Source organism: Ooceraea biroi, chromosome 14, assembly GCF_003672135.1.
Source record: "Ooceraea biroi isolate clonal line C1 chromosome 14, Obir_v5.4, whole genome shotgun sequence".
NCBI classification, from domain to species: Eukaryota; Metazoa; Arthropoda; class Insecta; order Hymenoptera; family Formicidae; genus Ooceraea; species Ooceraea biroi.
In genome coordinates, this window is record NC_039519.1 from 3534232 (window position 1) to 3556131 (window position 21900).

Sequence of the window (21900 nt, forward strand, 5' to 3'; positions counted from 1 at the left end):
TTAGGATGGAAAATAACGACCGATGATGTAATTATAGAAATCGAGAAATATCGATAATAACAGATCGTTCTCGCGAATTTATTTACAGTACAGAGCTATGATCGGTAATGATTCGGCAACGACGACTGACTCTCTTGTCAAAAACTCATGATTGCTTTTTAAAAGCACAACATACATACAGAGAGACAGATAGCACATAGACAAACATGTCTTTAATGCCAAGAGGACTTATGGCCGTGGCACACGAAAAAACTTAAGCAGTAAGACTTAAAACTTAAGAGATGCGACCAATCACAAGTTTTAAGTTTCAAAATGGCTGCTTACGTTCTCGACTGTGATTGGTCGCATCTCTTAAGTTTAAGTCTTAACGCTTAAGTTTTTTCGTGTGCCACGGCCTTTACAAAAGTCGCGTTACCACCTAGCGATCCATCGCTTTTCAATCTCTTTCTAATCATTTCCGATATCTTTATTGTTTCAGCAGTGTCCTGTAAAACGCGTGGTAGCACAGCCTAGGAAGAGGCAGAAGTGCTCGTTGACGATGGCGGCGGGAACGTGCCGATTCGCTTAAAGAGACAGTATCTGCAGAAATCCGACAAGGTGAGTCAGGTCCAGCAAAAGTTTACCTGCGTCTACCGTGCCACCGGTCGACCGACCGACGCGTGCAAAGGGCCCGGAACCTACGTCGTCATTAAGATTTCAAGAGATACGGAAAATAAATTAAGCGGATAAGCGGACGGAAACCGGTGAGGCGGGCTGCGAGATAAATCGAGTGGCGGAAGACGAAGACCCACGAGAGATAAGGGACGGTGTTAGGGGATATGGAGAAGGGCAAGCCACGTTTTTCAGGGGTTTGTCGGAGGGGCGAGTCTCGCCTCTGCGTCCCAGCCAATAGTTTCTAATAGTAAATGGGATAAGCGCGATGATGCTGCCTTGTGGAGATATCGATTGCAAAAAAGCACAGATACTCTAACACGTAGACGTATGTGGCTTTAGTGATTGAAATTTGCAAAGGGACAATCCGTGAATTTCACCCCGATATATATCTAACTTACCACTATCGCTATTGACAATCTGCGTGCCCCCTTTTCGTGAGAAAGGGCGCGCCGACTGTTCCGAACGAAGACGTTGATTCTTGCAGTTATTTATGAGATTATCTATGAGAAAAAAAATATATATATATGTACACATACAGAGACACGTGTTGGACTGGTATTACTTGTTGAGATATTCATAAGCAGTTTGAATATTATAAATTTTGTAGCTATCAGATTTTAATACAAAACTATTAATAGCATGAAGTCAGTCCTTCCGTTTTCTCTTGCAAAACTGGAAAGATCGTAAAATTGCGCTGAGTGAAAATGATGTGCTATGAAAACATCACAATATTGATATAATTATAAAATAATATATAAAATAAAGATTATATTTAATTCAATAGTCGCGGTTATCCGTACACGAAAATTTATGTAAGCGTTTTACGCCGTTTTTATGATAATTTACTAAATGAATGTCAACTGCAAGAACAATTTAACTGAATCATGTGCAGGGATGTCATCCACCTGTTTGAATGCCTTCGAGAGTTTTATTGAACCTCAACATGATATAAAGATTCCGAAAGAGCTTCCTTATGAGAGGATGCTCCTCTGTGGTCCTCCGATCATCGATGGCGGCAACCTTCCATGGTATGCATGGGTCCCGTTTATCGTGAGGCCGTAACTTATGTGTCACCCGTTATCTGAGTGCGCTTATTATGCATGTTATCGTCTCCCCCTTCGACGAGGGGAGAACCATAAATTTAATAGTCTCCGGTGCGCGGAGGAAGCCTCCTACTTCGGCATGAAAACCCGAATCGACCCTCTGGGATTCGATTCTTAACTCTCTCTCTCTCTCTCTTTTTTTCACTCTCTTGTCTGAACTTTATGTTACATTTCAAATGTATAGGCGACATAATCTACTATATACTTACGCACATTGCACGTACGTATTTTAGAAAAATTCGTATTAATTAATAATACGCATTGAATTGAGTTTATTAAAAGTATCTGGATATATTAATTTAACATTGAGAATCAGTATCGCGTTGAAAATAATTTTTCGAATTAAAACAGTCATCTTTCAAGCCGCGGCGATAACTTTCAGTAAACGTGCGATGAGTCGTCGGTAAAACTATAGTTATCATGCTCCATTATTTGCGTCGGGACGGCCGGTCAGTCTCCGCCGGACAGTGGAAAATTTCGCGTCGATCGCGGCTCGCGAAAGGGAAAACAGATAAATTGTTATGAGAGCAGGCGGTGGTATTTACACTGCGTAGCATACGAGGAAACGAAATAAAAAATCGATTGAGGAATCAAATCATCCGTTGTGATAACGACGACGTCGGGCAACGAGCCCAACATCATCCGTCAGATCGCCTTATCATTGATGGAATTCTGCAATGACTGGACTGTTGCACGATGGCGGCCGATTTTTCGTTTCACACATTTCCGGCTCAGCAATCGTGATTTCCTAATCCCCTGACGTCGGTTTTATTTACCGCGTTTCGCCCTACTTCGATAGAGCAAGCTTCAAGATGTGTTTGAATATTTTTAGGAGGCATATGGATCGACATCGTGCACAGCGATTTATTTCTCTCATATAAGACGTATCAATCCTAGAGTATCTTTTGAGCGGTGGACTTTTTTAATGCAATTGAGTGCGAATTTAGAAGAAGAAGGAATTATGGATGAATTAATTAAAAAGTTTATCAATCATAAACATAAACGGTATGGTCTTGAATCGCACTTCTTTTCCTTGTGAGTGCAATTTTCTTATAAAAATAAATGCGATATTTTCTTTAGAAGCGAAATGCTATGATGAGTAATTACAATTGAACTGTCAGAAAGATTTATAAAATGCATTTAGCGTAAACAGCTAATGGCACTTCGAACAGTCTACCACTAAACATTTGGATAGTAGATAAATTACATATTTGCATTTGTACATTCTTATTGTTATAATCGCCAAGATCCTGCGCAGAAACTTTACGTTTCTTCCTTCGTTAGAAGAAGGAACGTAAATCGGCTTGATGAACGATACAGGAGAGACAGGGGTCCATTGATATCGGGATATGTGCCCATCGACGAAAAAGGGAGTCGCCAGACCAATCCCAGGTCGAACGGATAAAGGCATTATTGTCGATTGTTCTTTCACAGTGGATTGGCGGTTATTTCGCCAAATAAAAAACGCAACGAACAGTTTCCGCTAATCGAACGAGCGATGGCTAGATTTCACAATCGAACGCGAGTAAGTTTGGACCACTCAATCAATCAATGTTTAGGATTGCCCGAAATATAGTAATTTTCACAGAACTGTCAACTGCAAAATAATGTTACTGTCGATATTATTAATATTACAGAATGTTTGATTATAGAAGTTGGATAAAACCGATTGTAATAAAACAGGTTTACCGAAATATGAATAATATCTATCTTTTAAATCTGTTAGAAATGAAATTTTTGATCTTTAACTTAACTTTAACTTTGACTTAAGTTAATTTAAGCTAATTTTACTTTAACCCTTTGCATCTTTGAAGTTCTTGCTTTGATGGAAGCAAGTAACTTTTCGTGCTAAATAATACTTTGAGAAAAATTTCAATGAATAATTTTTACATGACAATCTCTGAATCGTGACGACGTCGACAATCGAGTTGCAATGCAGCCGTCGTGTCCAACCGCACGCACACACGCACACACATACACGTTTTAGTAATTAATTAACTGGCTTAATTAGACGCCTAATTACCACCAGATACGGATCTCCATCGGAATAATCAGGCTCGGGCGACGTGTACGGGATTATATATACAGTATAGTGATATATCGATACAGGGTTTCTCGGTTACGTCCAATGCACGGCTACATCCTCGTGTTTCACGACACTGGAGAGGATGTCATTTTAACGTGCATTAGAATTTCCGCGGCGTTCTCCGTGTGCGGCCATCATTCACGCCCTAATGAACGTAAAGCCCTACGTGCTACCCCTACCGACACGTCTTACCCACGTTTCGTGCAAGAGAGGACACAGATTTCAGCTCAAGTGCTCGTTTATCCTCTCCGGAGGATTATTTCTCTCTTAAGATTTATTAATAAACGCACGCACGACGCACGTTTATATTTAATCCAAGAAGAAATTCCTTTTACATAATTTTGCTCGACGAAGCTGAGAAAAATATGAATCTTTATTAGCATAAACAATTTCCGCGGGTCGAGGGATATCGCCGTGCCTATGGGGCGACGTGATTAATTAACATTAGCGTTTCCCGACATTTTCATTAAATTCTACAACGATTTCCATGGAGATAATCCCGCGTTTTCCTCGATACCCTCAATCTCGCAGCTTGATGCCCGAGTACCTGGCCAATACCTTACACAAACCTCGCTCGCTGATGCCGCTGAACTATACACACACACACACACACGCACACATGTATGCGCTACTGGTTAATAGAATATAACATCCAGAAAGATGGTCATGGTTCTTGTGCAGCGGCCGCTCTCGCGATACGAGACCTGCTCCATCTTCGAGGTCGCCGGCGGTATTGCCGAGCTATTAGAATACCGACATCGCGTAAAGGAGGGTGATTCTCGAGGAGAGGGCATCCGTTAATGGCTGCGGCTCTTTTGCACGCTTAAATAAATAACTGCCGCACGAACGTGCGAGCATAATTACGCCCATGTACGTATACGTATACACGAAAGATGCGTGCCGCATCGTGCGTGCAGCTTGCGTGCCTGTGTACGTACCTGGCATGCATTCTACGAGAGATCGGTGTGCGAGGGAGTCAGCGGGAGAGAGAAAGAGAGAAATAGACAAGAAAAGGAGGGAAAGAAAGAGAGAGAGCTCGCTGGTATGCCCGATCTGCGCGAAATTACAGCTTGAAAAGGACGGAGATCGTAGACATAAATTGATGTTCGATCGCTCTCGCGTTCACGCCTCTCGCGTGTATCGGCGTTATAACGCGTAGACACACGTACACGCGTGCATCTTTGCATGCGTGCATCGACGAGCGGTTCAGAAATTGTTTGCGATTCAATCCGATCTCTTTTGCCTTGGAGAGCTCTCGATCTTTCGTTTCTTTATGTTGATATAATTGAATTTCTTTAATTAAATAGCAACATTTTATGCTCCGGACGAAAACTAGAAACATGAAGTTGCGTTTGCAATCAACAAGGTCAGACAAAATTGAATATTCTCGGATCAGATGAATTAGTTGTGCAGCAGCCTTGTGCTGATCGATCCGCACAAAAGCATCATGAATTACCCGCGGGGTGCGCCAACTTTAACCCTCGCGCTTTCCCCCGCTTTCCCCCTTCCCGCTTTCGATAGGGCGGCATTATGGAACGGCGTACAACAAAGTTACACAGCGCAGAGCACCGCCATTACCGCTAATTCCTTAAGTGAGCGATGCCTCGCTCGAGCGAAGCGCTTTCTTTCGCTTGATCCTTTTGGAGAAGTCGCCCGGTCTCGGCAAACCGGCCTCGCGAACGCGCGATACGCGGTTATTAAAGGTCGATCCATTCGATAATGCTCGGCTCGCCCGGATCCTGCCTCTTCTCTTCGAAACGCTGTCGATTCGTTCGAATTCCACCCTGGTTTTAATTACCTCGCGCTTAACTGCTCTCTATCAAAGGGGTAGTCTTGGCCGATTGTCGCCGTGAATTATTTTATAATATCGTCGATTAAATAAATCAAGTTTCTTATATGATTCACTGGCGTTAAGAAGAAGGTTTGCTTGAAAAAATATTTTATAATAATTGCCGTCGCTTTCGTTTGCTTCACCTCATCTTTTTTGTCTTTTTATTTCTTCTGATCACAGCTTCTTGCAAGAAGCGCAATGGGGGTTCAGAATTTTACACAAACACAATGACACTTTGCAAATGTTGGAATAATTTTCTAGAATTGTTGTTATTTTACCAATATTATACATGGAGTCCATTGGAAGTAGGTGGGATTGTTTTCTCGAATATGGCTTTTGGCGGCTTTGATTTGCGTGATTGACGCGGAGAACTGCATTCTTCATCTCTGATTTCCGTCGCGGAAGAATCCCAACGGATCCTCGGGATCCGTCGACGACTCTGATACTGTGTATCCTCCGTGTCTCGGACCTGACCGCCATGGTCTCTCAGAAAGACCAATAATTAAGGTAATGGCTACTTTTCAAGTGGATTTCCGTGTGGCTCGATCTGAGCAGCCTCCTCCCGGCCGCGGCCGATTACGGTCACGAAGGGCTCCGCCGTTTTGCCTCCTCTTGCTTTCGAAGCCTCCCTCTCTTCCTTCCTCCCTCTTCCTCTCTCTCTCTCTACACTTTCTTTGTATTCTGGGCAGGAATCTCTCGTTCAACCCCTCTGTCCACCTTCAACAGTAATTGCGTATACTCATCCCTGATTTTCGATCGATATCGCCGTAATTCCGTTCGCCTTTCTGTCACGCCGGCACCGTCTTTTTGGAATTGGGATACATTTTTTGTAGACATATATAATGGAATTGCGACCGATATCTTTAACGGATTGATTATATCGTTCATTATTGATGTTTCTTCGGTTTACAGTACGGATTAAAGCTATTAGAATAAAAGCGATATAAATAATCTCGGTACCAATCTCTCTCGAAGATGCGTGCTGATTTTCACCAGGAATTCATTGAGGAAATGGAACTATAGATTATACTTGACTGTTGGTTGTTTGCACTCGATACGGATTTTCATGGTATCTCACGATATTTGCGTAATTTCGATGAAAAAGATTGAAAGAGCAAATCAAAGAAAAGAACTGTAAAATGTTTTCGAATCGGCTCGTGCAAAGTGTGATAGTGCTTGCTTTCTCGGAGGGAGAATAATTGCTGCTCGTATCTCGGAACGCCGATAAAATTTCCCAGCTGATTGAGAAACCGAGAAGAAATTTGATAACGGGGACTCGCGTTCTGGCCGACATATTGTACGCTCGTCACGAAATCAGTATTTACGCGACTTTTTACGACGGAGTCGATTTATTGAGCCGGACAGCTCGGCCGAAGCTACCGAGAGTCTTCTTAACGGAACTCTACATCCCGAGTTCTAGGCCCCGCGGTCCTTATCTCTGTTCCAGATACTCGCGAGAAGATATTTATGTCCGGCGTTATCGCGATGACTTTGCTTTCTTCGATTTTTGTATCACCCTCCTTTATACGCGCACATGCATGCATTATCTCACGATGGCGTGAAGTAAAAACCTGCCATTAAATCAGCCGAAACGTTCAAAATAAGTGCTCGCCGGATCAATATAACGCTGGTGTCTTATTTCCCGCCCTCCGCTCTGTTTCTGATTTCGACAGCTCAATCGTAATCGACGCAATCGAACGTGCGATGTAAACGTCAAATGCGAATACCTTGCCGTTAACATTTATATTAAATTTAATGTAATAGAACTTAAAGAGATTAATAAGGCGCTCGAAAGCCAGCATTTCCTCGCAGACACTTAGCTATCCAAGTAAAGTCTTGCCATGTGCATTTAAACGCGAATGTTCGTAGAATGAAGCGATATGAGACGGAGACGAGGACACCTATGATGACGATGACGATGACGAAGACGAGGACGACGCAGAAAATCTACCGGCGTGACCGGTAATCTGATACAATGGATTTTGAAGAGTGTAATTTTCGTTGGCGCACACAACAATAGCCATACCCGTCTGCTCGCCGCGCCATATAATCTCACCATCCGCGCGCGCCATTCTAATTTTCCGCGCGTCATGGGAATTCTCGCTCTCGCGACTTGATGAAGATCCCTTGAGGACCTCGGGATCGACGGCTCGGAAAGATCCGTCCGCGTCTCTCTTCGGGATTATTATGCATTTGTCTTGTAAGAATTTAATTAATATTGTAGATTAAAGTATTGAGTCAGTCAAAAAGTGATTTTTGTTCGATTTCACATTTTATTGCATTCAATAGAAACAAATTATTCATTAACCAGGTAATTACCATTAGTATCTATAAGATACTACTATCAACACCTTGTTTGTATTACACGTAAATTGATTTGAAAAATCGAAAACCGAGTTTTTTGATTGAGCCAACACAATATTATTCATAAAATTGGAATCAGGAAAACAAATTAAACGAATCGGGTGTACTAGCTGGTTGCTCGCTTCGAACCGAGTCCGAGCATCCCACGCTCCGTTAGTAGAGCGCTCGATAAATTCAGTTCGCGCGTTTACACGGGAAATGCACGGCTGACATTAATCAGCAGTGGCGCGTACCGAACGTTAACAGCCGTCTACGGGGGTTAATACTTCCGTTTCTCTCTCGTGGCCGAGGAAATATTGACCGAGATCTTGGCGGCGAGGTAGTGAACGGGGTAAGAACACGCGGTCCTCTTAATCGTCGATCAAATCGATCCTCGCCGTAAATCGTCCGGAGATCGATCCGGGAACGAGGAGGCGGTACCGGTGGAGAAAAGTGCTCCGCTTCTCCACCGTTGTACGTTCGATATCGTCCGGTACCGCGATTCGTTCCGGCGGAGGATCGCGGAAGATCCTCCCTTGCCCTCCCCGCCCCCGCGCCTTAATCTGATGTAGAAGCACTCTTTTCTCTTTTTTCTCAAGACCCGCCCGCTCGCCGTCCGTCCGTCCGTCCGTCCGTCCGTGGGTCCGGTCCGTGAGATCTCGTCGATAACGTTCTTTACGCGCCTAATCCCGTCGTGTCCAGATGGTATCACGGTCCTTGAGGTCGCCCTCACTCTCTCGCGGCTTCCTTGAGGGTGGCTGATGGCTCGGGGTTGAAGATCTCTGACCCTTCGATCAGTCGTGATTATATTCGAGTGGTGGTCCTTCACGCTATCACGACGTTGCGTTTGTGACATTTCATGTGAAAACTCTGTCTTACGGTAATCTTCCGAGGAGTAGAATCTTCTTAACACCCTAATCACCTTGGTGACAAGATGCTTATGATTGTTCGAAACGTGTTTAGCGAAATAAATTGTTTAATATTTTATACGCGTTATAAATTTGCAATTTAGTTCTTATTTTCAGGGGTTATATATCATTGATGTATTGTACAAGGATTTCAGTATACCGCAGCGGTGCATTTTGAATCGAGCAAACACGGAATAGATCTAAGAGGAAAGATTTAAATTAACATGAAGTATAGTAATGATCCTAATTTGCAATGTTACGATCTAGATAGCTTGAGAGATAAATGTGTGACTTGACTTCAGTCGGAAAAGATTATAAATCTTTAGAAACGAATTAACATATGAAAAGAATCAAAGTACTTTATCATTTCCTTTCAATAAAAAATTCATGAATACATGAATTAAATTATAATTATATTTATATGCAATTTATAGTCAATGCATCTTTTCTTGTTTTTGTATCACTATCATTACAACTTGAAATATGTATTATAATTTTTAATTATTGATGTAAAGAAAACAAGAACAAAAAGTAAGCTAAGATTACCTATATTGTAGAAACGATGAAGATTTTCGAATTAAACGAGTAAAATAGTCTCTATTGAATCGCGCGATAATTCGGTTTTTGTTGAGTTATGAATTTTATTTAATAATGTTTTCGCGAACAATATAGTCCACTTGTGAAGTTGGTACTTATGTTCTTTTTCATTCTTATTATGCACACGTTCTATGGACCGGATTGTTTGCAGCTGCTTATTCAGCTCGTTCGGGTATCTTTCACTGACAGCTTTAAAAATATCTATGTGAGCTGATCTTTTCTTTCTCTCTATTTATATATATTTATATATCCAGATTGTATCATGTTTGCCTCTCGACTGTGACACCATTTCCATGTTGAAGAATGATTTTTGACCCGTGATTCATGACAATAGGATAAATGACGTAGAAACTTTTCTGACGCACGTCATTTATTCAGCATCTCAGGAGTACATATGTTCTTTCTAACTAAACTCTTTATTTCACAAAATACAAAAGGTTTACATAAATAATGAAATGACGAATTAACACGTAACATTAGAACGCAAAAGTATCAAAATAAAATTCAGATCTGGAAAGTAAATGTGATTTATATTGAAATAAACGTTTGCAAAGTATTTTTAACTGTTGTAGCATTATATCTCTTATAATTATTGTAATTATATATCTCTAAGTTATTGCATACGTCTATCCTGTTTTAAATTTACATCATTCATCATGTTTTTTTTTTAGAAATGAGCAACTATCATATACACAATATATCGTACACGATTTTCCATTATTACGAACAAGCTACACTATTTCGCGGATCCAGTTATAACGATGGCCAAACTTTTTGGTCACCCCGTGTGCGAGCGCTCTCACGACGTACCGCATCGGTTGCAAGTAGAAAGAATAAAAAATACGCGGCCGAGGGGCGATTTCGATTCCTAAGCCGTGCCGACAGAGCCAAACATGTTATTTTCTCGTTCGCGGTGCCCTGATATCCGATCGACCGGGCACCAGCCGGACCGGATTGGTTCCGGCTGGATTTTAATCCGTCCCACCGCGTCCACCCGGCCGTCCAATTGCCGCGCCGGCTGATAAGGGAGGCCATAATTAACGCGATTTGTTAATGAGCGTCGGAACAGTTAGACCACGACTGAATGAAGACATCGTGGACGAACTTAGTCGCGACTCGGCTAGATCCTCGATCGGCTCACGGGATCCTCAGGTGCGCTTCGAGATCGACAAGTCGCTATGGACCGGAAGTGATTGCTCTGATCTACGAGATCGAAAGACAGATTTTTCCCCGAGGAAATTTTTAAGATCAGAGGTAGTGCATAACGCAACTCGAATGAGTTTAGCTTTTTATCCTGAATCGAGAGATCAGTGCGGTGATAGATAGAGACTTTTGTGATGTTCATCGAGATACAATGTGTTGATGCAACGTATTCGTGAACTGTGAAGCGTGAAGAGACACTTGTGAATGAATCCGAAATCATCGCGTGACATTCTTAGCGGCAGTTATCCTGTGGGAATCGACCGACGCGAGAGTGAGAGATGGAAAGTCGTTGAAACTGTTTCATAGTGAAGTGCCTGTGGGATTTTAATTCAATTAATTTTATAATCTTACATGATAATGATCAAGCTTGAATAAAAAGGAGACCAACATATGTGAATCGAGTGCTTTTCGTTCATTATAGTATTTAAAACACAGTTTATTTGCAATTTAAATTCACAGTTATTTTCTCCGGAAGTCAATCGAAGAAGGTGAGCCATTGCTACGTGATGAATAAGAGATTTTTTCTGATTTATATCGTAACAATTATTGTAAAGGATATATTGGGTTGGCCAAAAAGTAATTGCGTTTTTTTTTTAATATAAATAAAAGGCGAATTTTTCATGGGAAACAAAAACTTTATTAAACAATATATTGTCCATTTTGTTTGATTATCTTTTGCCATTTTTCAGGCAACTTCATGATTTCGCGCTCAAAAAAGTTCTTATCTTTTTCAGCAAAAAACAATTCCAAGAACGATTTGATATCCTCATCAGCAGTAAAGGTTTTACCATTCAAGGTGTTTTGCAAAGAACGAAACAAATGGTAATCTGATGGTGCCAGGTCTGGCGAATATGGTGGATGTGGTAACACATTCCATCCAAGCTGCAACAATTTTTGACGAGTGACCAAACTTGTACGTGGTCTAGCGTTATCATGGTGAAACACAACACCTTTGCGATTCACCAATTTTGGACGTTTCTGTTTGATGGCATCATTTAATTTATCCAGTTGACGACAGTATACGTCTGAATTAATGGTTTGATTCCTTGCAAGCAGCTCAAAATACACAATACCTTTAAAGTCCCACCAGACTGACAGCATAATCTTTCTTTGGTGAATATCTGCTTTTCAAGTGCTTTCAGCAGGTTCATCACGCTTGCTCCACGATCTTTTTCGTTTGACGTTGTTGTAGACGATCCATTTTTCGTCGCCTGTTATCATACGTTTCAAAAATCGATCATTTTCCTCACGTTTCAAAAGAGAATCGCAGATGTCAATACGCTTAGTGAGATGAATTTCTTTGAGCTCATGTGGTACCGAAATATCGAGCTTACTAATGTATCCAAGTCGTTTTAAATGGTTTTCAACACTCGATTTCGATATGTTAAGATTCTCAGCAATCTCTCGTGTCGTTAAACGCCGATTGGAATCGATCAGTGCCTTTATTTTGTCATCATCAATTTCGATTGGCCTTCCTGAGCGTGGTGCATCTTTCACATTAAAATCTCCAGATCGAAATTTAGTAAACGAATTTTGACACTGCCGCAGTTTTAAAGCATCTTCGCCATATACATCAGATAACTTTTTATGAGCTTGCACAGCGTTTTTCCCTTTTCGGAAGTAATAAAACAAAATATGACGAAAATGTTCTTTTTGATTTTCCATTTTGAAATGGACGGCAAACAAACAATTGTTAACGAAATCGTGTACTTTCTTTTTGTAAAACAAGCTTGAACTGTGAGTTGTTAACCTACATAATGAATTTGCGGTTTAGAATGAAGTTAGTTACATTTCAAGACATGTATGTCCATCTATTGGAAAAAAACGCAATTACTTTTTGGCCAACCCAATATTTCCATGAAACATGTACAAGCACATTGCAATGCATCCGTTATTATCAAAAATCTTATGAGGGAAAATAGTATGCAGTTTCCTCAAATAATATTTTCAAGCTCAGCTGCGAATGCGTGAAACTCAATTATCCATGCCACGCAATAATCGCTTTCGCGCAAATGCTCGCTGCGTCAGCATACTCGCAATCGTCACGTGATTGTTTGCGATCGAAACGGAACAACAGCTACTCATTTGCCTCATTATGAGACAAACTGCTCGTGATGCAAATAATTGCACGTAAGCAGTTTCTCCCGTCGCGCGCAATCAATTACAACGATAGGAATTTCGCAATGCGCATCTCTTGCGTCCGTTCAGGCTCCTTTTTTGCTAAGAGCTTGTTCAAAGACCAAACGATACAGATTACATTGCTGCAATGTGATTCCGTGGTATTTCTGCCTTTTTTTATGTCTTTCGAAATACATATACCACGTGAATGGAAAAGATGATGATATTAGGTGCATGCAAAAGTTTTAATCTTTTTTTCAGCGTTCTGGTATTATTATTTAAACTTCAAATAAATTCTCGCTTTTATGAAAAGTTAGTCAAAGTTTGTAACGTCATATGTCAGGATTTAAGGATAAACATAACTTTGAAAAACAGTAGTAAACGCGATGAGCAATATCTAATACACACTTATCTGAAGAGAAAGAAAGAAAGAGAGAGAGAGTGAGATGGAAGAGTGTAAAGCTGACAAGGGAAGGTTTTTAGGTGTTACACTCGGATTTCAAAAATTTTTTGCATGCAGGTAGGGAGGTCCCCAAATAGAAAAAAAATAAAAGTAGCGGCCCAAATGCATATTTGCGCGCTACGTGCGCAATTTTCGATGTTAGGTTAATTACTCAAAAATGCTATTTCCAATCGAATTCTTTACATTTTTTATTTCACCTAATGCACATTTATATTGCTTTGAATAATTTTGTGTGTGTGTGTATATGTGTGTGCGTGCGCGTATGTGCTTCTGTGTGCGTGTGTGTACTTGTGTGTGTGTGCGCGCGTGTATGTGTTTAGAAAATACGAGCGTCTAATGTAATCTCATGCCGCGCGAGCACAGTGCGTATAAAAGGCCCATTGCTCAAAAATGGTATTTGCATCGTAACTTTTTTAATTTTGTACTGCAACTGCCAATGCACACAATTTGGAACAATTCTACATTGCGCAAATCGTAGTTTGCTCTTTCTGCGTGATTTATTGTATGCGACTTTAAATAGATTTGATCAGAATCCATAACGAGGACATAAAAGATCTGGTCAAGGGAGGTTTTTAATTCTTTCAGTTTTAATTTTGGTTTTGATTTCTTTTTAAAGCGTTGTGCATTAGGTGAAATAAAAAATGTAAAGAATTCGATTGGAAATAGCATTTTTGAGTAATTAACCTAACATCGAAAATTGCGCACGTAGCGTGCAAATATGCATTTGGGCCGCTACTTTTATATTTTTTCTTCTATTTGGGGACCTCCCTACCTGCATGCAAAAAAGTTTTGAAATCCGAGTGTAACACCTAAAAACCTTTCCTTGTGAGACCGAATGTTAATGGGCACAGCGAGGTTTGCATAAATCTCCAAAAATTCTAATTACACCACCGCTGCGCGGAATAGGATCGTCATGCCGGGCACGTCATTTGCGAAGAAGGAATCGCAACGCGAAATTGCTCGTAGCCGTATGAGCCAACGGAGCAGTATGCATCGCATGTCGCGCGCTGTATAATTAAGCCGCGATAATTCCACCGAATACAAAACGTACAATCTTCTCATCTGGATTACAGTATCCGCACTCCTTAATACCGAAACCGACGTATCTACATTGTGCACAGCTCGCGGGTACCGCCCGGCTGGCCGCCGCAATTTTCTACTCCTTCATTTCTGGAGTGGCGGAAGGAGCGCGGGATACAATTACGGATTTTTTTGCGAGGACACAGCCGCGAACATTTTCTACGCTGGGAAGACTTTATTCTAAGTCGCGCATCTTTTACTTGATCGTTCGTATATTTGATCACTTATTCCGACTAATAATTCTTTAATGTGTACTATCGTAAAGGCTGAAGGAAGAGAAGATGGAGTGCAACGGAGTTTTTCTTTTATTATAATGTTACGATTACGCATTTCAATAATTATGTGACAAAAATAAAAATGTTTTAAAATGGAATATAATACACGTTTTACGTATTAAAGCACGCACGAGATACATCTCTGCGTTCGCAGAAGCAATGCCTGGAATAATGTCTTCTGTGGATCGTCAGTGATCTATTTTAATCGCATCGTATCGTATCGCGTCGCGCGCGAGGATGACGATGTGACGAGTTTTTGTGGAAATCTCATATTTCTCGCGACGTTTCTTTCGTTCTGCGAACGGCGCCGATATAATTAGCGATCATTCTGCAGTTAATCGCGCGGTGCGGCGCAATTTCTCGGAACCTGTTTCGCTGTCTATAAAATTAATAAAAGAAGACCCGTGTGCGTCGCTCTTCCGGGCTCTCATCTCGAGAACGGCCGGTCGCGATCGAAGGAAGATCGACGATGATAACTGTCAGCGCGTTATTAATCGGCAAAGCCGACATGCACATTTTTTCGCTATCTACCGGACAAACTGCATACTCGTCGCAGTTGTGCTAAGAAAATTAATCAAGCCTGCTTGATGAAAATGTAAAATGAAATGAAACATCATACACTCGGAAAGTAATTCTGATTTTTTGGAAAGCGGCTGCATCTAACTTATTTCATTTCGTTCTTGTCCGGATTCTCGCGTAACATCATCCAACGTCGAGAAGTTCGTAATACAGTGAATAGCGTTACGGAATTAAACTCGGTCTCGAGTTTATATACCTCGTAATAAGTCGATAGCTTAGTCCTGTTGTCGCATTGTTAACGAGATTAACACGTGCGATAGAACGCACAGTGCGCCGACTGTATGCCCGGTGATCTCGGATCTCTCGATCCCGTAACCGGCATTGTCACACAATGCCTCTGGCCCGCGATCGTGCGGCCAGATATACCTGAGGACTTCATTGTGAGGATTGAAAGAGAACGGCAAAGAGAGGGAGGCTTTCATTCCGCTCGGGCGAATTTATATTCGATAAGTCAACTGCGCATGACGCTTAACACCCGCCTGTTGCTTGGCGCGACAATTACTTTGCTTTACGGTCGCCGTAAATTAATTTTAATGATCTACCCGTTATGATTTATCGCGCGAGATCATATACGTTAGGTCGGTCACTTTACAGATGACTTTGGGGGTGTATACCGTTTCAGACAACGGAACTGACTATGTTCTATGTTCTCTTACGAAATTAGCGAAAGTGGAGTTTAATGAAGGATTTGTTTAAAGAGGAACAAGAATAATTGAAAAGTTTCGTTTTGATCTTGTCATAACGATACTTGTCTTGGTTATATTAATATTTACTTTTTTAGGCAGTGATAATGTGAAATGCTTATCTACATTCTTCAGATACAATTTTGAGAGGTTTGTTGCACTTTTAAGTGGTTCGAAGTAATTATCACTGTTGATTATCGCCTCGCAAAGAATCAAGCTATGCTCGTTTTTAAATCTTGTAATATGTATTTGATACTGACAAAACAACGAAGACGCGCAGTCACAATTGAGCAATCGTTTCCTTTCGTTTGCGAGATGCGTGCAAGGTATTTGTGAGATTCTTTATAAATGCGTCTCTCTCCTAGCTTGAACTTTGTTCCGAATGAAAAAGAGAATCGCGCGTATTGTCCATTTCTAGGACCGCGTGCGTCAACGGAAAAGCAAAATGGAAATCAACCGATGAATAATAGCTACCATCGGTATAAATTGCCGGCAGCCTACGGGCGTATTATGCCACGGAGCTTCGTGTATCTCTTGTTTTCTCTCTTTATTCTTGAATTCGTGAAAAGGATTTCCTTATTTTGGCCCGACTGACATTGCAATCGATCGACTCGCAATCTTGACGTTGCGTTTGTTCTGCTTTTGTAGGATGGTGCTGGTAGTCGGCGGGGTGGTCCTGCAGGAGGAGATCCCCTCGGACAGCAGGTCCTTGTATGCGGCCCACCCGGTATACCGCGAGAGTGCGGCCCAGCTACATTCGATGCCGGCGAAACTCGTGGGTCCGGTGGGCCTTCTCTATGTTCAGCAGCGAGAAATGGCTGCGACTGTGCCGCAGGACAGTAAGTACAATACATTTTAGCTTGAAACGTCGAATGAGACACTTCCCTCTTCTATTTCCACAATGGTATGATTTAACAGAGACGTCTAGAAAAACGCACACAGACATGAGAATCTCTTACGCGATGGAGCGCTCACAAACGCGATGCTAAAAAAAGGGAAGAAAATGTTCGGGTGAAACGAGTTTTGCAGGAATAGGAGGATTCGAGGAGAATTAACGGATAGGAGAGGCTTGTGAACTGTAAAGGCGGATGAGGTTTTCGCGAAAGAAACGACTTCACAGTATCTGTGGAGACATGTTGTATTGATGCAATAACCGCGCGATCTCTACATGTTATCTTCTAGCGAGATATCAAATTGTGTTACCGGCAACTTTTGCCGCGATATCATGCGATTGACGCAACGTGCCACCAACGTGTCAGTGATTGCACTTAATTATGAGAATCAAAAAACAGACCACGCGAGCGAGCGATAAATCGACGAGCATCCAACGTTATTTCGCGCCTTATCGGGCAGTAAATTACACAGTCTGATTTTTCTTGAAAAAAACCTCAATGGTATAATTCTTAAAAATAATGAGGAGATCCGTCATTGCTGCAATAAAAACCAGCACGATAAAGCTTTTTTATCGAAGCGTATCTTTCTACGTTACTCTGATTGAATCCAAACAAAGTTTTATCGCAACGACGGTTCTTTTCCTCGCGTGTGTTAAATCTTCATCAGCAGCTTTTAAAGGGAGTCGTTTTACCTGTGAATGCGAGAAGCACTTCTCGCTACGCGTTGATGTGATTCAAGGGCTAAGTGGATGCTTCGTTTCGGAAATTGAGTCATAGTGCGGTTATCAGGCACACAACGCTACTTTCGATGTGATAAAATCATAATTCCGCACATACATCGTTCATCAATGCGTAAATGCCGGATTACGGTTTTGCTGCCTCCTTGAATGAAAACACATTATCATACTGCACATTACATTACCGAAATAATTTTGAGAGACTGACTTGTAGTCCAGCTGATGTTACAAGTATTATATTTTAGAACTTTGTACTCCTTTTTTCTTTCAAATAAAAATAAGGAGATAAAGAGTGTTTTGAAGCATTTTTTCATAATTTATCATTTCTTCCCGATATCTCGGTAATGCCAATGCTGTCAATAATGTTAATCACTTATTTTTTAGTTCCATCTAAAATTCTAAATGATGGCATTTCCTCGTCGAGGTTCGGCTATTACTCCAGGATCCCCTTAATGACGCGTTAAACAGTTATCGTGAAATGTTATTTTGATGCACCTTCAGGATTTGAAAACAATTTTAATCATTCTTAATCGTAATCGTAGAGATATCAGATTTTTTTCCAAATTACAGAAAACCTTATTATGTAAGTGTGAAAAGTCCCTGCTATTTGAACATAATTCTAACTATTCATAGCACTTCTTTTGAAATGCTACATGTTCACTTGCCGTGTCGCACTGACCATTCTGTTTTTCTTTTCACAGAAAACGTCAGCATCCTCGGTTCGGACGACATGACCACATGCATAATCGTTATCGTTAGGCATTCCGGTGAGTATATTTGAAAGTACAATACGTAAAGTATGTGATAATACGTTATAAAGTAGTTGCCAGTCGCATACAAATGGCCATTAACGACACAGTCAGGAAACGGAAAAAAAAGTTTGGAGTAATGAGAACGACGACGAGGAGCGATTGTCGAATCGATCAGCGAGAGACCTTGAGGACTGAAGTAACAGAAAAAGGATATTCCAATGATCGTCGCCGCGCGATGTGATCTTACGTGTTCCATGAACGTGTTCTGAACGCTGATATATTTCATGCCGGAATGACATGACGGAACCTATCATATTGTACTATTAGGCATGTGCAAAAGTTTTAGTCATTTATTATTATTTAAATATTCGAAATTAAAAAAATTTAAATATATATTATTATTTAAATTTCAAATTCGTTTTTTTTAACTAAAATTTTTGGACTAAAAACTTTAAGATTAAAACGTTTGCATACATCTAATATATACCTGGTGCACGTCTCTTCAAAACTATCCCATCCGTTCTCTCCTTAGCTTTCTCCTGGTCGCGACGACGATGCATCGCGACGCTGGGTGTCTCCGATCGTCTTTAAGGTTGCGCGTGAATAATGGCCGAGGTAGAAAGCGACTTCGAAAGTCTACGTAATTAAGTAACAGTTCGCGATAGAAAAGTCCTTTTATTGCGCTGAGTTTTCCCTGCGGTATTAATCTGCCGGGTGCTTCGCGTGCGCGCAACGTGTAGAATAAATTATATAATTTGTGCGCGACAGTGAAATAAATATTCCACATTAATTACTGCTAAAATACGGATTATCAATGTGCCCAGAACTAATTAATTAGATGCCAATAGCGTAACATCAATTAATACGCAATTGTGTGCTGATAAATATGTAACGAGAGGGCAGAGGGGAGCATAAGTAGCGTTGCGGAATTATGTCGCTTGGAAATCCGTTCTGAAAACGTGAAACGTGAGAATACTCGCGTCTGTTCTCTGCACTCGGACGCATTCTGCGCTGATCGTTTCACGATGTCCGTGGTGCAACGTGAGAGAGCCTTCAGTCGTCTCGTCCGTTTGGTGCAACGATGCGATAAACGGCGAGAGGCTCGATACGCCAGTTCGCTCGCGATAATTACTATGCTGCTGCAATTAGCAAGCAAGCCGGCTCGGTAGCGACGTTTAAACTCTGGAAAATTAATTCTCCTTTTGATCTGTACGTTCTTTCTGAAAGCGAAAAATGTCGCGACCTGCACGAGGAAATGATAGCGCGCGACGTTTCATTCGTTAATCTCGATATTTCCTTCGACTTGGATTTTTGTTACATCAGAGCTGGCTGACTACAGTTAATTAGATAATAGTATGAGTAATGATTATGCTAATGAATAATTTATGATAATTATTGGATTCCAGGTTCAGGCGCGGCGGCACTGGCGCATCTCGACGGCACTGGAACGGAGGATGCTGCGGCGGCGATGATCCAGAGGGTAACGGAACTCAGCGTTGTATATCCCGAAAGCCGTCTGGAGTTACAATTGGTCGGCGGTTACTCCGACCCGAGAAACTATTCCGAGGAATTGTTCTACACTATACTTTGTGCGTAGAAAACTCTTTGTGAACCGTAAACATTACCTATGAATTTATATTAAATTCAGTTTTGTCGTTAAATAGAATTCTTCTCTTTCATTGACATGCGTGAAATTTTATTGGAACACTGACATTAAGTTTAGAAATGTTAGTGCATTATTAATCTTTTACATACGAACGTGATGAGTAATAACTATTATTAAAACAGAATTTTCTTATCGCGCCTCGTTTCATCTACGATGTTAAAATGGATCGGTTGTCTTCCAGCCGCGTTTCACAAGCAACCGAGAGAGATCGATCTGACGCTGTGCTGCGTGGGCGAACTGAATACCACCGTGAGAGGCGGGATCCACTGGCCGGTGATCTATGGTATCGGGCTGAACGTGAAGACGGGCGAAATCTTCCCCGCGACTTTCCCCGACAAGGGCCCGGAACAGGCGCTGAGATGCGCCAGACAATTGACCGGAGGTCAGCAGGTGCGTGCGCGTAACGTATGCACTTATAATACTATGGCAGCTAAACAATATTAACAGGCTACGTACAAAATCATACAGCGTTTGCGTTTCCTGATTTCATCAGAAGTCTTGCTTGAAATTTTATTTGACCTGTTTCATTGAATGTGTGTTATTTCATTTATGTGTGCAGGTTCTGGATATATACGACTGCTCGTTGGGATTACTTAAAATCGGTCCGTTCAATTACGACCCTCTGCGAGGCGTGGACCTCTGGTTGGCGCAAACCGATCAGGTCATCTTGCAGCATCTGTCAACGTCACCGGAAGTAGAACAACCACACTTCGTATCGCAGGTAATACCATTGGAGATGTGACATAATTATTATTAGCAATTATCTGAATGAGACAGCTTCACATTTTAGTTTTAATTATCAATTTTAATTCTAACTCTAAGTTTATTTGAATTAATAGCTAATAATCGACTTTCACTTTCTTTCTAATAGTCTAATAATAATTAGCTTAAAATTATTATAGTTACTTAAATTTGCAAGTATTTATAAATATCTATATAGTTACATGAAAAGCTATTAAGTGAAGTACGCGCACATTTCTCGCGTACTTGCTAAACAGCGGCGAAATTTCCGTTTCAGGTGCGAGCGACGCTCAAATACATCCAGGACAATCAATTTCCGGCTATCACTGTCTTCCGAGATAACAGACCTCATTACTACCGCCGAGACGAGGCCACCGGTGTCTGGCAGCCGATGTGATACTAGTTCCAACGAGCCGCAGATTCATTCGAGGCTTGCGCGGAGATTGTTCGAGAAAGCTATGAGCGATGCAAGACATCATATCAAATTGCCGATCAATGAAGCATATACGGAACAAGATCGATATGCCGTAGGAATTTAAGCCAGTCAATTGAATTCGGAAATCGTGTCTTTTAAGAATTGCAGTATCGTTCAGTGACATAATAAATGGCTTGGACAATTCGGTAGTAGTTGTTTGAGCGTTAAGGAGACCGGTGGTAGTCGCGGTTTAAACAAAAAATCGTTTCGCTTTTACGATTGGCGAGCAAATTGCGGAAGAGAGTCAGCATATAATTGCCGCCTCCGTTGGCTGGCAATTATCTGTGATCGATGAGAAAAGAACGTCCTATCGGGAGGAAGCCGTGGTAATCAGCGTACTGGTCAATGCATTAAGGCCCGCTCACACCGAGAAGTATCTCGTATAAATAAAAATGTTTATTATTCAATTAAAGTTTAATGTAGTTGGGTATACGTAGGGATAAAATTCTACACAGTTGAAAAATTTGTGTTAAATTTAACAGATATCACATGTCCCAAACGGTCCACATAAATTTTTGTGTTAATTTAACATAATATGGATATGTTAAATGGTGACACTAATATTATGTTAATATTTTAACCCAAAATGAATGCAAACTGCGAAGTAATTTGAAATAAATTTGGTGTAAAATCAACATATTTTTAATGATAAAATTAACTCGAAAAAAAGTTTTTACATACATCTTTACTCTCAACATAGTTTTCTGTAAATT

General features: G+C 41.1%; 1 protein-coding gene across 2 annotated transcripts; it reads left to right on the plus strand.

Moving 5' to 3' along the window:
• Nucleotides 1–453: 453 nt before the first annotated feature.
• On the plus strand, nt 454–21594 carry LOC105286714 (protein N-terminal asparagine amidohydrolase). 2 transcript variants are annotated; one of them, XM_026974911.1, is made up of 7 exons: nt 454–597; nt 16572–16762; nt 18255–18320; nt 19712–19894; nt 20153–20361; nt 20531–20692; nt 20990–21594. In XM_026974911.1, the coding sequence occupies exons 2-7, from the start codon at nt 16573–16575 to the stop codon at nt 21107–21109; spliced, it is 930 nt and encodes a 309-aa protein (XP_026830712.1). In that variant the 5' UTR covers nt 454–597; nt 16572; the 3' UTR covers nt 21110–21594. The 2 variants fall into 2 exon arrangements, with proteins under 2 accessions (XP_026830712.1, XP_011350176.1); XM_011351874.3 differs by lacking the exon at nt 454–597 and adding an exon at nt 6257–11213.
• The last annotated feature ends 306 nt before the right edge of the window (nt 21595–21900 follow it).

Excerpts from the sequence above, each read along its gene's own strand:
- LOC105286714 (XM_026974911.1), top strand. The coding sequence starts at position 16,573 with ATGGTGCTGGTAGTCGGCGGGGTGGTCCTGCAGGAGGAGATCCCCTCG. Across the intron at positions 16,763-18,254 it reads TGCGACTGTGCCGCAGGACA|AAAACGTCAGCATCCTCGGT; the intron begins GTAAGTACAATA and ends TTCTTTTCACAG. Across the intron at positions 18,321-19,711 it reads CGTTATCGTTAGGCATTCCG|GTTCAGGCGCGGCGGCACTG; the intron begins GTGAGTATATTT and ends ATTGGATTCCAG.